This window comes from Rutidosis leptorrhynchoides, unplaced genomic scaffold (genome assembly GCF_046630445.1).
Source record: "Rutidosis leptorrhynchoides isolate AG116_Rl617_1_P2 unplaced genomic scaffold, CSIRO_AGI_Rlap_v1 contig345, whole genome shotgun sequence".
Classification (NCBI taxonomy): domain Eukaryota; kingdom Viridiplantae; phylum Streptophyta; class Magnoliopsida; order Asterales; family Asteraceae; genus Rutidosis; species Rutidosis leptorrhynchoides.
In genome coordinates, this window is record NW_027266584.1 from 12,844 (window position 1) to 29,675 (window position 16,832).

The 16,832-nt window shown below is 30.6% G+C and overlaps 1 protein-coding gene across 1 annotated transcript; it reads left to right on the top strand.

Moving 5' to 3' along the window:
- Positions 1 to 479: 479 nt before the first annotated feature.
- Positions 480 to 9,357, top strand: LOC139883053 (uncharacterized). Its single transcript, XM_071867282.1, has 4 exons — positions 480 to 700; positions 784 to 1,060; positions 9,043 to 9,138; positions 9,205 to 9,357. Exons 1-4 carry the CDS (start codon positions 480 to 482, stop codon positions 9,355 to 9,357), a joined length of 747 nt encoding a protein of 248 aa, XP_071723383.1.
- Positions 9,358 to 16,832: the final 7,475 nt, after the last annotated feature.

Genomic DNA, 16,832 nt, shown 5'->3' on the forward strand with positions numbered 1-16,832 from the left:
TGTTTTTGCTTCAAAATTCTTTGCTTTTTCCTGTCCGTTTAATTCCTTAGTAAAACATATTTTGAACGTGATAGCTCAATCTAACGGCGTCAATCGCCGCTTAATTATTGTATTTGTAACTGTTAAAAACTGCTCGGTTCTAACGATTATAGGATGGTGTATATAGACCACAAATAAGTGAAGGAGAAGTATATATCTCCTAAAATTGTTTGATCTCTTAATCTATCAACAAATTTAAAGCTATTAGAAATCAATAAAAATTGACCTTCTTGAAAAATACCATAGTCGAAATGATTTTGGATGAAGGGATCTCAAAATTGACTTTTTAATTTTGTTAGCCCAAACAAAACAATAAAATTGCTTACCTTTGTTCTTGAGGATTTGGAGTAACTTTTTTTTTCCTTTTATCATTATTCATGTTATAAATTTATTCATCTTACCTTTAGAAGTCTTGCGAGGTACTTAAGCTTACGAAAAACATGAGGATACAATCAGGGCCTTCGGAATCTGAGGTCGATAAGGCAAAAAGGTTCGAGGATTGGGTTCTCGCGATTGGCGACGGAAGATCGGATAGGCTGAATGGAGGGGAAATGGACATCGGGATTCCGGAGGAGTTTGTGGTGGACGGTTTGGATGATCATGTTGCATCTTTGGTGGATGTGGTATATTCGTCCTGTTTGGATAATATTGCCCACGACAGGTATCTGCAAGACCATTCTATTTTAGATCCGACGAATGACATTGTAGTCGATATAAACGAATACGTGCTATCTCTCATACTAGGAGAAACGAAGACGTATCTGAGCCTCGATGGACCTTGCACCTAGAAGGGATGGTAGAGAGGCACAATGACATCATCACGCCGGAATTCCTGAGCACGATCACGAGCTCGGGGGTATCGAGGCACGAACTGAACATAAAAGTTGGAATTCCGGTGATGCTGTTGAGAAACATAGACCAATTGGCAGGATTGTCTAATGGGACGAGGCTTATGGTGACGCGATTGGGAGATCATGTCATCGAGGGAAACAAAATGACTGGAAGCCACGCCGATGAGAGGGTATTTATTCCGAGGTTGAAGCTGTAGCCGTCTGACAACACGCTTCCCTTCCGTTTTCACCGCAGGAAGTTCCCGCTGGTATTTTGTTCGCGATGAAGATCAATAAAAGCCAGGGACAATCATTCCAACATGTGGGGTTGTATCTGTCGAGTCCGGTGTTCTCCCATGGACAGTTTTATGTTGCGATCTAGGGTCACAAGCTGCAGTGGGTTGTATTCGGAGAAGTTTTCAAGAATTTGAGATGAGTCTGATCATTTAGATAGCTTTTATTAGGCCTTTTTATTTTTAAATTTGGATAGATTTTATGCTCATTTGGATAGTTTTACTTAAACCTTCGTTCTCATATTTATATTTTGATGATTATTGAACTTCAAAAATATAAATTATGGTATGATGATTATATATAATATCCGTTTAAATAGTTTTAAAAGGAAAATACACCCTCGTCCAACGGACAGGCATCATGACTAGTTATAGACAATAGAGAGACTTTTTCAATTTATTCCAATTACAAATTTTATTGTCAAATCAACATCGAACACATGACGTTTTATTAATGAATAGTAATTTGACACATGTATATAAGAACTTTCAGTTTAATTAGGTTTGAAGTTACAATTTTAAGTCAATGATATTATTTTTTCCCTCTTCTAATTAGAAATCAAAACACAATAAAAACGTAATGATTCCTAATATAAATCTACAAATTACCTTCTCCTAATATACTAATTTTATTCCTAATCAATTTCCTATTTATTATTTTTTTGAAAAAAAATCATAAAAAAATTATAATACATTATATTTTTTTTTCTAATTTTTTCATTAAACAATTTTTGCTAATTGAAACTCATTATATTATTTTTTTCCCATTTCAAATTAAAGCAGACACATCTTTTTTTTTCCTATTTAAACGGGTATATTGTCAAAAAAATTATTCCTAATCAAATAATAATATATATATTTTTTTTATTAAATTACATTCCTAATTTAGAACTTTGAGTTCAATTAGGTTTCAATTTACAATTTTAAATCAGTGACATTTGTTTCCTATTCTAATTAGAAAATCAAAACACAATAAAAAAATATTCCTAATAAAATTATAATACACTTTATTTTTCTAATTTTCTTATTTAACAAATTTTCTTAATTAAAATCCATTATATTCATTTTTTCTATTTCTAATTAAAACGGGTACATCTTCTTTTTTTCCTATTCAAACGGGCATATTGTTAAAAAAAACTATTCCTGATCAAATTAAAATATATATTATTTTTTTCAATTTTTTTTATTAAACTATTATTCCTAATAAAAATCTGCTATATTTTTTTTTCTATTCTTAATTAATACGGACATATCTTATTTTTCAAACAAAATAAATTTTTAATACTAATAGGATTGTAGATTTTGAAATAAAATCATAATAATTATAATTGATATAGATTTAATAATGTTTAGTGAAAATAATTATCATGTAATTGTTTGTAATATATACTTAAATTATTAATTTTTAAAGGTACGGACTTTCTGTCAAACGAAAAGGTCCACTGACTTGTTTGTTCCAATTGCAAATTTTATTGTCAAATTAAAATTCGACATATGATGTTTTATTGATGAATAGTATTTTGACACATGTTTTTGAGTAGTTTAAGTTTAATTAGATTTAAAGTTACAACTTTAAGTCAATAATATTTTTTTTCATATTCTAACTAAGAAATCAAATCATAATGATTCCTAATAAAATTCTACCAATTAATTTTTCTAATATAATAATTTTATTCATAATCAATTTTCTGTCTATTATTTTAAAAAATTATTTCTAATAAAATTATAATAATACACTATGTATATTTTTAATTTTCTTATAAAATAATTTTTCTTAGTTAATATTCATTATATTCTTTTTTCTAATTCTTATTTAAAATAGGCATGTCTTCTTTTTTCGTATTCAAACGAGCATATTATTAAAAAATTATAATATATATTATTTTTTCTAATTTTTTATTAAACTATGATTTCTAAAAATCTCTATATTCTTCTTATTTTTAATTAATACGGACGTATCTTATTTTTCAAACAATTAATAATTTTTTTAATTAAAATTTATTTTTTTCCTAATTCTAGTTAAAAAGAGCATATGTTTATTTTTCCTATTCAAACTTGCATAATATTAAAGAAATTATCCGAATCAAAGTATATTATATATTAATTTTTCTAAATTTTTTATTAAACTATTATTTCTAATAAAAATTCACTATATTTTTTCCTATTCTTAATTAAAATAAGCATATTTTATTTTGAATTAAGTTTTATTATGAAATTAAATTTTAATATGTAACTTTTACTTTTTATTATGTTTCTTATTTTTGAAAACAAATTAAATTTTTAATTTTAGGATTTTAGATTTTTATATAAAATCAAAAGAATTATAATTGATGTAGTGTTAAAATAATTATATTTTACATAATATTTGACATAATTTAATAATTTTTAATAAAATAATTATTATATAATTTTTTATATGATATATTTAATATTAATTTTTAAAGGTACGATTTTCCGTCCAACGGACGAGCCCACAGACTTGTATAGATAATAGAGAGACTTTTTCAATTTGTTTCAGTTGCAAATTGAATTGCAATTTAATAGCAAATTTTATTGTCATATCAAAATCCGACAAATGACTTTTTATTGATGAATAGTAATTTGACAAATGTATTTTAGAACTTTGATTTAATTAGGTTTCAATTTATGATTTTAAATCACCGTTATTATTTTTTTTCCTATTCTAATTATGAATCGAAACACGATAAAAACATAAAATTTCTAATAAAAATCTACCAATTACTTAATAGAGAGATTTTTTCAATTTGTTTCAATTGTAAATTCAATTTCAATTCAATTGCAAATTTTGTTGTCAAATCAAAATCCGACACATGGTGCTTTATTGATAATAGAATTTTGACATATGTATTTTACATATTTGAGTTTAGTTAGGAATCAAATTACAATTTTAAGCAACTGATATTAATTTTTTTTCCTTTCCTAATGAGGAACAAAAACATAATGATTCATAATAAAATTTTACCAATAACCTTTTACTAATATAATAATTTTATTCCTAATTACGTACCAATTCCCTACGAAACATATTATCATTCTTCATAATTAAAACGGGCATATATATGTATACATAGATATATCTTTTATTATGGAATTAATTTCGACACATGGTTTTTTATGAGCGAATTAAATTTGACACATGAATTTTTTCTCATCTATTATTTAAAAAATTATTCTTAATAAAATCATAATGCACTATATTTTTTCTAATTTTCTTAATTAAAATTTTTTTCTAATTAAATTTGACACATCAACTCACATATAAAAATTGATGCGAGATCTGGCAACACAAAGATGAAGTGTATTCATCTCTCTCTCTCTCTCGTTTGTGTGTAGGAAGAAAATGAGACTCTATCTCTATTTATAGGCAATCCCGTGAGCTAGAAGACTTGATATTGATCGTACATTGTTGCTTGGAGGACACTCGATTTTGATTGAGATTGGATTCTACAGTTGATCGTTGATTTACTTTGTGATCCTCGTGAAGAGCTTTAAGTAAATCCTTCTCCATTGATCTCCTAGTTGGTCCATGTCGAATCTAATCTCTGTCGTTCATTGAGAATCTATTTACCCAAGATAAGGAAAGTTTTGTTGCGAAGAAACAAGTGTCTCGATAGAATATTCCCAGTTGTATTCTATTTCCACATGAAAGTATATCAGATGCTTATTTTCTCATGAATAGATTAATTGGTTTAAACTAAAAATCAGATTCCATAAAACTTGATTCAAAATTTTTACTAATCATATTGAACCGGTTTGATTTGAATATATATGCGCCAACATTAAATTTGGATTGCCTTTGAATCAATCATTCTTAATTTCATTAGCTAATTAAGTACGACACGACTATATTTTTTATTACTGCTCTTCCGATAACCCAGGTTGTATGTGTTCATTAAAACTTTCTTTGTGTTCTCCTTCTTCTACATACTTTGTTTGTGTTCTCCTTCTACTCTTATTTTTGCAGGTTGTCTATTAGCTTGTCAATCTGACGGGACAATGATTCTTGTTTAATTTTCAAAAGGTCCCTAACTTCTTTGGCAGTTCATTTGACGTTTCCGTTTCTGAATTCTTCTATCTTGAATGAATTGTCTGAGTCCATTATTTCTTTTTTTCAGGGCAACTTTCGATCATCATTCTAGCTTCGCACCACATAAGGATTGTTCTTTATTAGGAGGGTTCGATCACAAAAAGACTTGTTTCTTCTAGAAAGAAAGGATCTTCATCTTCGGAGAGAATTGAGGAGACAACATCAGCTTCATCTTTGTCAATTAGTACAAATAGAAATTGATGTTATCTAATGAGGAATCGTTGCCATAGTCACTTTCATTCAAGAGGCATGTATTGTAGGATCTAAAATTTCCTTTGTATATTTAGAAGTTTGGACATTCGGTTTTTAAGTGGTCATAACCTCTTCATTCAAAGCATCGTAGCTCTTTCTTTTCTTCTTCAAATGTATCTTTTCTTTGTCTTTATTTTCATGTCTATTGAATTTTCAAGGTTTGAAGTTCTTTTTAAATCATTTCTCAAACTTTTACTTAAGAATGCGAGAGTAACTTTTTCAATGTCAGACAATGTCTCCACAGTCTTATTCGATGTGTTGTTGAGAGATTCTGTTTTGAGAGTGAGATTCCGTTCTCTTTAATACTGTTTGTCATGGGCTAGGCTGATTTCATAAGTGGTAAGGTTCAATGACATATGTAAATTTTAAATATTCTATATCGTTTCTTTTCTCAGTCATCATTACTTTTATTGTAAATTTCTTTGATACAGATTGTAGTAATTTATTCACGAGTACTTCATTTAATATTTCTTTTCCTAGCATGAAACTTTGTTTGCAATATCTAGGATTCTTGAATTGTATGAGGCCATGCTTTCATCTTCTCTCATTCTCAGGTTTTCAAATCTTGTAGTTAGATTTTGAAGATGCGGATCTTTTACCTTATTTGTTCCCTCTAGTGTAGCCTCAAGTATTTCCCAAACATCAAATGTTATTCTACATGTTGGGTTCATTTTGTATATTTCATCATCTATTCCACATAGTATAGCATTGAGTATGACGATGTTTGCCCTAAAAACCCTTTGTTTCTCCTCTATCCATTCTTGTTTTTTTTTGGCAAAAATATGGGGACAATCCATTTATTGGCTATAAGTTCCATTGCATTTCTATTTGATGAATCAAGAAACTAAATCATACTTGAATTCCGGTAGCTATAATTTGGCCCAAATAGAAGTGGAGGTTTTGTAGCCGAGTTCCCTCATCTTAACATTGGTTTTATCAGTTACACGAATTTTGCTTCAAGGGAAACATAATCCTGGTCGCAGCGATAAAGTGGCTAGTAGATACGGAGACCAATTTAGTTCCTGCGATTCTAGCGATAATAATTTTCGCTCTTGCTAAAAATCGCATCAAATTTACATTACCTGCAACAAGGTTTTTTATAATTTATTTACTGATATGCCCTTTTGGTCTAAACTATACTGTATTTTTTAGACCTTTATTTTATAAATAGCTACTTTATTTTATCCAGATTGTCTGTTGCCACCATTTCGACATCAGTCGAGCATTGTAAATTTCAATCACGTTAACGACAGTCATGTCACCATACTTTATCTTCCAATTCATTGATGTTCTTTGGTTTCTTATAAATGTACCATATCACGTGTGAGAAGAGTCTTTAAGTCCTTTGAATCTCAACACTTTTAATTATTGTGTTTCTGTTCCCAAAATCAAAATTGTAACTTTTCAGTTTTAAAAATTAAGAGGGAAAAGCTCTTAAGTAGAGACCTATAAAAAGAATGAAGAAATAGCAATAGGCTTTTAATTTCATTGAAGAAATATTAAAAAATAAATTTCATAAAAACTCCAAATTGAAAAGAAAAAAAATCATAAAAAATAATGATTGTGTGAATATTAGAAACATCAAATTATTTGCATCTTAATAGTTGTCTCTATATTAATGTCTCTATCTTTATAATTTTTCTTAAAATTATATTCAATAATTTTCTATTTTATGCCAATTTTTTATCACTACCAAATTATTTTGTCTTTTATCAATCCCTAAACATACTCCACCACCAAATTAAATTTTAAGAAAACGTGCAATTTCATTTTATTTTAACGTCAAAGTGCATAATTCATTAAATAAAGAAATAATATTTAATTTTTTTATAATAAATTAGGGAGTAGTTTGCAAACAGAAATAATATCATCCTAGGTTTATCTTACCAAATATCTTCTAATGCCTGGTCTAATACCAGTTGTTGATATAAAATGTTTAACTTTTTCACTTAACACGTATGTATTTATTTATTTATTGACTCAATTTTCTTGACACCTTAAGTGTTATGACAATTGTTGGCTGAATTATTCTTCTGCAGAAGCGACATTCTTTTGTTTTGTAATAATTTAACTCTTATTATTTAAGTATTTTTTATACTAGTTAACAACGAACAATATTTGTAACTCTTGATTCTTTTGTTTAACTTATATTGAGACTAATTGTCACGACTCTTTTGTCATTGACTCATATGTTTTGCACTTTTTATGTAATGGACTGTCACGACTTTATTATGATTAACTCTTTCGTTTTGGACTTCTTATGTGAGGGAGTGTTACGACTCTATTAAGATTGACTATTTTGTTTTGTCGTTATTGTGTGATAACTATCATGGCACTATTAATGTTGACTTTTTTATGAGCTAAATGTGTGACTAACTATCACGACACAACTACTGTGTTTTAACAATTGTGAGAGTGCAATCTTACATCAATTAGATTACAAACAAGTAGTGACAATAAGGAAATTTTTTGACATCATTGTTCTACCTCCCTTGGCGTATTCAGCAAGGCATCGCAAACTAGGAAACCACGATCGCTCCTAAACGCAATTGGCGACACTCTTTTAAGGGTAAATCGCAATACTCAACCACAACTCACCACACAAAATGGCGATACTTGCCAAAAGCAGATACATCCCCCCTCTAGAAATCTTTCGCAACAAATCACTCCAAGCCTAATTACCCTCTTGGTGTAAGGTCTCCTTCTCAACTTTAATAAATTCTTCTAACGTTTGTCTCTAGTCCGTCACTCTAATACATACACAATAGCCCTACGCCCTCCATTATCTCTACCTCTCAATCATTTAGTTCTTATACGATCGAACTCACATATAAGAATTAATGCGAGATCGGGCAACAAAGAGATGGAGTGTTTTCTTCTCTCTACACCTGTCTCTCGCTCTCTCGTTTTTGTGTAGGAAGAAAATGAGACTCATTCTCTATTTATAGGCAAACGCGTGAGCTAGAAGACTTTATCTTGATCCTGCATTGTTGCTTGGAGGATACTCGATTGTTGATTGAGATTGGATTCTACAGCTGGTCTTATTCACTTTAAGTCTTCTAATTTTTCCTTGTTGATCACTCTTTCGTTGGATGTGTGTTTAAGCATTTATGTCCGTTGATTTATTTTGTGATCCTCGTGAAGATCTTTAAGTAAAGCCTTCACTGTTGATCTCCTAGTTGATCCATGTCGAATCTAATCTATGTCGTTCATTGAGAATTTATTTACTCAATTTAGATATATATAAGGAAAGTTCTATTATGAGGAAACAAGTGTCTTGATCAAATATTCCCAGCAGTCTTTCGTTTCCATATGAAAGTATATCACATGCTTATTTTCTCCTGAAGAGATTAATTGGTTTAAACTTAAAATCAGACTCCATAAAACCTGATTCTGGATTTTACTAATCATATTGAACCAGTTTGATTTGAATATTTATGTGCCAACATGAAATTCGAATTGCCTTTAAATGTTGCATTCTTAATTTCATTAGCTATATTTTTTTATTACTCCTCTTCAGATTAAGCCAGGTTGTATGTGTTCATTAAAACCTTCTTTGTGTTCTCCTTTTTCTACATACTTTGTCTATGTTCTCCTTCAAATCTTATTTTTGCAGGTTGTTGTTAGCTTTTCAACTTCTACATACTTTGTCTATGTTCTCCTTCTACTCTTATTTTTACAGGTTGTTGTTAGCTTTTCAATCTGTCAGGAAAATGATTCTTCTTTAATTTTCAGAAAGTCCCCTCCTTCTTTGGTTCTTAATTATGCCCCTTCCATTTCTGAATCTTCTATATTGATAGCATCGTCTGAGTCCATCGTTTTTTTTCCAGGATAACTTTTGAATTTCATTCCAGCTTGACACAATACTTTGAGAATTATTGGAATCTTTGTGACAGCCCGCATTATAAAAAGCTACGTGGAGATGATTTGCTATAGTTATTGATTTGCACTATCCATACCAAAAAGTTGCAACTTCTTTTCGGTAGCCCATTGATAGAAACTCCACGATTGAGCGTGCTCAACCTAGAGTAGTTGTAAAGATGTGTGGCCCCTTAGGAAGTTTTCCCAGGAAGCGTGCGAGTGAGGACAAAGCATGTTGGAAAGGCGTGTGTTGGTTTGTGGAGGGTCTTGTCGATTCTGTGGCGACGCCGTGCCACTGGTGCTTGTGCCCGATAAGTATGGCCAGGTCACTGGGAGAGCCGGGTCGTTACAATTTGGTATTAGAGCTGATCGCGTACGCTTTCAGACAATGTCGGGGACCCCTCAGCAAGAACGCTGAGGTCCTAAGGGGGGTGATTGTGACAGTCTGCATTTTAAAAGCTACGTGGAGACGATGTGTTATAGTAATTGATTTGCACTATCCATACCAACAAGTTGCAACTTCTTTTCGGTAGCCCATCGATAGAAACTCCACAGTTGAGCGTGCTTAACCTGGAGTAGTTGTAAAGATGGGTGACCTCACTGGGAAGTTTTTCCAAGGAACGTGCGAGTAAGGACAAAGCATGTTGGAAAGGCGTGCCACCGGTGCTCATGCCCGGTAAGTATGGCCACCACACCGTGGGAGTCGGGTTGTTACAATCTTCCTCGGAGTCATAATTCGATATACATTCAAAACATAAAGATCGTTCTTCATCAGGAGGGTTCGATCATAAAAAGACTTGTTTCATCTAGAAAGAAAGGATCTTTATCGTCGGAGAGAATCGAGGAGACAACATCATTTTCGTCTTTGTCACTTGGTCCATACAAATTTAAATTGATGTTATCTTCTGAGGAATCATTGCCATAGTCACTTTCATTCTAGAGGCATGTATTGTAGGATCTAAAATTTTCTTTGTATTTTAAGAAGTTGCACATTCAATTTCTAAGTGGTCACAACCTCTGCACTCAAAGCATTGAAGTTCTTTCTTTTCTCTTCACATGTAGCTTTTTCTTTATTTTTATTTTCATATCTATTGATTTTTCAAGGTTTGGAGTTCTTATTAAATGATTTCCTAAAGTTTTACTTAACAGTGCGAGAGTAACCTTTTCCATGTCAGACAACGTCTCTACAGTCTGATTCGATGTGTTGCCGGGAGCTTTTATTTTGAGAAAGAGATTCTATTCTCCTTATTATTGTTCGTCATGGGCTAGATTGATTTCATACGTGGTCTGGTTCAATGAAATCTTTGAATTTTAAATATTCTATATCGATTTTTTCCTCAATCATCATTACTTTTGTTGCAAATTTCTTTGATACAGATTGTAGTAATTTATTCACGAGTACTTCATTTATTATTTCCTTTCCTAGCATGAAACCTTTTTTTACAATATCTAGGATTCTAGAATGGTATGAGGCCATGCTTTCATCTTCTCTCATTCACAGGTTTTCAAATCTTGTAGTTAGATTTTGAAGATGCGGGTTTTTTACCTTATTTGTTCACTCTAGTGTAACCTCAAGTATTTCCCAAGCATCAAATGTTATTCTACATGTTGGGGTCATTTTGTATATTTCATCGTCTATTCCACATAGTATAGCATTGAGTATGACGATGTTTGTCCTAGAAACCTTTTGTTTCTCCTGCGTCCATTCTTGATTATTTTTTGGCAAAAATATGGGGACAATCCATTTATTGGCTATAAGTTCCATTGCATTTCTATCTGATGAATCAAGAAACTAAATCATTCTTGAATTCTGGTAGCTATAATTTGGCCCAAATAGAAGTGGAGGTTTTGTAGCCGAGTTCCCTCATCTTAACATTGGTTTTTATCGGTTACACGAATTTTGCTTCAAGCGAAACATAATCCTATTTGCAGCGATAAAGTGGCTAGTAGATACAGAGGCCAATTTAGTTCCTGTGATTCTAGCGATAATAATTTTCACTCTAGCTAAATATCGCATCAAATTTACATTACCTGCAACATGGTTTATTATAATTTATTTACTGATATGACCTTTTGGTCTATACTATACTGTATTTTTTAGACCTTTATTTTATAAATAGCTACTTTATTTTATCCAGGTTGTCTGTTGCCACCATTTCGACATCAGTCGAGCATTACAAATTTCAATCACATTAACGACAGTCATGTCACCATGCTTTATCTTCCAATCCATTGATGTTCTTTGGTTTCTTATAAATGTAACATACCATGTGTGAAAAGAGTCTCTAAGTCCTTTAAATCTCAACACTTTTAATTAATGTGTGAAAAGTTCTTAAGTAGAAACCTATAAAAAGAGTGAAGAAATAGCAAAGGCTTTTAATTTCATAAAAGAAATATTAAAAAATACATTTCATAAAAAATCCAAATCAAAGAGAAAAAAATCATAAAAAATTAATGGTTGTATGAATATTAGATATCAAATTATTTGTATCTTAACAGTTGTCTCTATATTAGTGTCTCTATCTTTATAATTTTTCTTAAAATAATATTCAATAATTTAATATTATATGCCAATATTTTATCACTAACAAATTATTTTTTGTCTTTTATCAAACCCTAAACATTCTCCACCACCAAATTAAGTTTTAAGAAAACGTGAAATTTCATTTTATTTTATTTTAACGTCGAAACGCATAATCCATTAAATAAAAAAATAATATATAATTTATTATAATAAATTAGGAAGTAGTTTGTAAAAAGAGTCAGACGGATTTATTGGTTTGATGAGATGTGTAGTATAGTTTTGTCTGAAATAAAAGATGTCTGACATATCTCTATAGAAAGAAAAAAATAAAAAAAATTATTTTAATGTCATCCTAGGTTATCAAATATCTCCGATGCCAGTTGTTGATATAAAAGGTTAATATGGATTTATTTATTGACTCAATTGTCCTAACACCTTTAATGTGTAATTAATTATTGGTTGATTTATTCTTTTGCAGAAGCGACATTTTTTTATTTTGTAATAAGTAAACTCTTATCACTTAACTCTTGTTTATACTAGTTAACAATGAAAAATGTTTGTAACTCTGATTCTTTTGTTTAATTTATATTAAAACTAATTGTCACGATTCTTTTGTGATTGACTCATATGTTTTGTACTTTTTATGTGATGGACTGTCACGACTTTATTATGATTAACTCTTTTATTTTGGACTTCTTATGTGAGGGAGTATTACGACTCTATTCAGATTGACTCTTTTGTTTTGTCATTATTGTGTGATAACTATCACGACAGTGTTAATGTTGACTTTTATTCTCAGCTAAATGTGTGACTAACTATAATGACACAACTACTGTGTTTTAACAACTTTGAAAGTGCAATCTTACATCAACTAGATTACAAACAAGCAGTGACAATAAGGAAAATTTCTGACATCGTTGTTCTACCCTCCCTTGGCGTATTCAGCAAGGCTTCGCAAACTAGGAAACCATGATCGCACCTGAACGCAATTGGCGACACTCCTTGTATGGGTGGATCGCAATACTTAACCACAAACTCACCACACGAAATGGCGATACTTGCCAAGAGCGGATACAATGCCCCTCTAGAGGCCTTTCAAAACAGATCATTCCAAACCTAATTATCCTCTTGGTGTAAGTCTCCCTCTCAACTTTAAAAATTCTTCTAATGTTTGTCTCTAGTCTGTCACTCTAATACATAAACAATAGCCCTACGCCCTCTATTATCTCTACCTCTTAATAATTTTAATTGTTTTATAATCGAACACACATATAAGAATTAATACGAGATCGGGCAACACAGAGATGGAGTGTTTTCTTCTCTCTACACCTATCTCTCGCTCTCTTATTTGTGTGTAGGAAGAACATGAGACTCATTCTCTATTTATAGGCAAACACGTGAGCTAGAAGACTTCATCTTGATCTTTCATTGTTCCTTAGAGGATACTCGATCATTGATTGAGCTTGGATTCTACAGTTGGTCTTATTCACTTTAATTCTTCTAATTTTTTCTTGTTGATCACTCCTTCGTTGGATGTGTGTTTAAGCATTTATGTTTGTTGATTTATTTTATGATCCTCGTGAAGATCTTTAAGTAAAGCCTTCTCCGTTGATCTCCTAGTTGATCCATGTCGAATATAATCTCTGTCGTTCATTGAGAATTTATTTACTCAATTCAGATATATATATATATAAGGAAAGTTCTATTATGAGGAAACAAGTGTCTTGATCGAATATTCCTAGCAGTATTCTGTTTCCATATGAAAGTATATGACACACTTATTTTCTGCTGAAGAGATTGAGTGGTTTAAAATTAAAATCAGACTCCATAAAACTTGATTCTAAGATTTTACTAATCATATTGAACCAGTTTAATTTGAATATTTATGCGCCAACATTAAATTCGGATTGCCTTTGAATCAATCTTTCTTAATTTATTTAGCTAATTAGGTACGCGTGTTGTATTTATTCATTAAAACTTTCTTTGTGTTCTCCTTCTTCTACATACTTTGTCTATGTTCTCTTTCTACTCTTATTTTTACAAGATTTCTGTTAGCTTGTCAATCTATCGGGAATATGATTCCTCTTGAATTTTCAGAAAGTCCACAACTTCTTTGGTTGTTAATTTGAAACTTCCGTTTATGAATCTTCTATGTTGATAGAATCATCTCAATCTATTATTTTTTTTTTCAGGATAACTTTCGATCATCATTCCAGCTTGACACAACACTTTGAGAATTGTTGGAATCTTCCTTAGAGTCATAATCCGATGTACATTCAAAACATAAGAATCGTTCTTCATCAGGACGGTTCGATCACAATAAGACTTGTTTCTTCTAGAAAGAAAGGATCTTCGTCGTTGGAGAGAATCGAGGAGACAACATCATCTTTGTCTTCGTCACTTGGTCCATACAAATGGAAATTGATATTATCTTTTGAGGAATCGTTGCCATAGTCACTTTCATTCCAGAGGCATGTATTGTAAGTTTGGACATTTGATTTGTAAGTGGTCATAACCTCTGCATTCAAAGCATTGTAGTTCTTTCTTTTCTTCTTCACATGTAGCTTTATTTTATTTTTATTTTCATATCTATTGATTTTTCAAGGTTTGAAGTTTTATTAAATGATTTCCCAAAGTTTTACTTAAGAATGCGAGAGTAACCTTTTCAATACAGACAACCTCTCCATAGTCTGATTCAATGTGTTGCTGGGAGATTCTATTTTGAGATCGAGATTCCAATCTCCTTATTATTGTTCGTCATGGGCTAGGTTTATTTTCATATAGTTGCTTTCCTCAATCATCATTACTTTTGTTGCAAATTTCTTTGATTCGGATTGTAGTAATTTATTCACGAGTACTTCATTTAGTATTTCCTTTCCTAGCATAAAACTATTGTTTGCAATATCTAGGATTCTTGAATTGTATGAGGCAATTCTTTCATCTTCTCTCATTCACAAGTTTTCAAATCTTGTAGTTAGATTTTGAAGATGCAAGTTTTTTGACCTTAGTTGTTCCTTCCCAAGCATCAAATGTTATTCTACATGTTGGGGTCATTTTATATATTTCATCATCTAATCCATATAGTACAACATTTAGTATGACAATGTTTGTCCTAGAAACCCTTTGTTCCTTCTCCGTCCATTCTTGTATATTTTTTGGAAAAAATATGGGGACAGTCCATTTATTGGCTATAAGTTCCATTGCATTTCTATCTGATGAATCAAGAAACTTAATCATTCTTGACTTCCGATAGCTATAATTTGATCCAATTAGAATTGGAGGTTTTGTAGCCGAGTTCTCTCATCTTAACATTTGTTTCATCAGTTACACGAATTTCTCTTAACGCGAAACATAATCTTGGTCGCAGCGATAAAGTGGTAGATAGATAAGAGGCCAATTCAGTTCCTATGCTTCCAGCGATAATAATTTTCATTGTAGCTAAAACTCATATCAAATTTACATTAATTGCAACAAAGTTTATTATAATTTATTAACCGATATGCCCTTTTGATCGATACTACACTGTATTTTTTAGACCTTTATTTTTTCTAAATAGCTACTTTATTTTATCCAGCTTGTTGTTGCCACCATTTCGACAACAATCGAGCATTGTAAATCTCAATCACATTAATGATAGTCATGTCAGCATGCTTTATCTTCAAATCAATTGATGTTCTTTGGTTTCTTATAAATGTACCATACTATATGTGAAAAAGTCTCTATGTCTTTTGAATCTCAACACTTTTAATTAATGTGTTTCTGTTCTCAAAATCAAAATCGTAACTTTTCAGTTTTGAAAATTAAGAGGGGAAAACTCTTAAGTAGTGACCTATAAACAGATTGAAGAAATATCAGTAGGCTTTTAATTTCATAGAAGAAATATTAAGGAATAAATTTCATAAAAAATCCAAATAAAAAAAATCATAAAAATTAATGGTCGTGTGAAGGTTAGAAACATCATATTATTTGTATTTTATTAGTTGTCTCTATATTAGTGTCTCTATGCTTAGTATTTTTCTTAAAATTATATTCAATAATTGAAAATTAAATTGCCATTTTTTTTCCTACCAAATTATTATTTTTCTTTTATCAAACCCTAAACATACTCCACCATCAATTTAAGCTTTAGGGAAACGTGAAATTTTATTTTATAAATAAGTAGTAGCTAATTTCTTTTTAATGTCGAAGCTCATAATTTATTAAATAAAGAAATAATATTTAATTTATTACAATTTAGCAAACAGAGTCTGAAGAATTAATTAGTTTGATAACATGTGTAGTATAGTCTTGTTTGAAACAAAAGATGTCTGACATATCTCTATAAAAAGAAATAAGACTGGATTTTATTTTAATTTAATATTATCCTAAGTTTATCTCATCAAATATCTTATGGTATTCGCTCAGATATCTATTGTTGATATAAGATATAGGTGGTCTAACTTTTCATTTAATATGTAATAATTTATTTATTTACTCAATTGTCTTGACACCTTAAGTGTGCCAACAATTGTTAGCTTATTTATTGTTTTGCAGGAGCGAGATTCTTTTGTTTTGTAATAAAAAAACTCTTATTACTTAACTCTTGTTTATACTAGTTAAAACCAAATAATATTTATATCTCTGATTATTTTGTTTAAATTATTTTGTGACTAATTATCAGGACTCTTTTGTAATTAACTCATCTATTTTGCACTTCTTATGTGACGGACTGTCACGACTTTACTGTGATTAACTCTTTTCTTTTGGACTTCTTATGTGAGCGACTATTATGACTATATTAAAATTTGACTCTTTTGTTTTGTCGTTATTGTGTGATAACTATCACGACATTATTAATATTAACTTTTGTTTTTAGCTTAAGGGGTGACTAACTATCACGACATAACTACTATGTTTTAACAACTGTGAGAGTGGTATCTTACATC

Coding starts and splice junctions, on each gene's coding strand:
- LOC139883053 (XM_071867282.1), top strand. CDS start 480: ATGAGGATACAATCAGGGCCTTCGGAATCTGAGGTCGATAAGGCAAAA. Junction 701..783: donor GATAATATTGCCCACGACAG/GTATCTGCAAGA, acceptor CTCTCATACTAG/GAGAAACGAAGACGTATCTG. Junction 1,061..9,042: donor GAAGCCACGCCGATGAGAGG/GTATTTATTCCG, acceptor ACTCCTCTTCAG/ATTAAGCCAGGTTGTATGTG.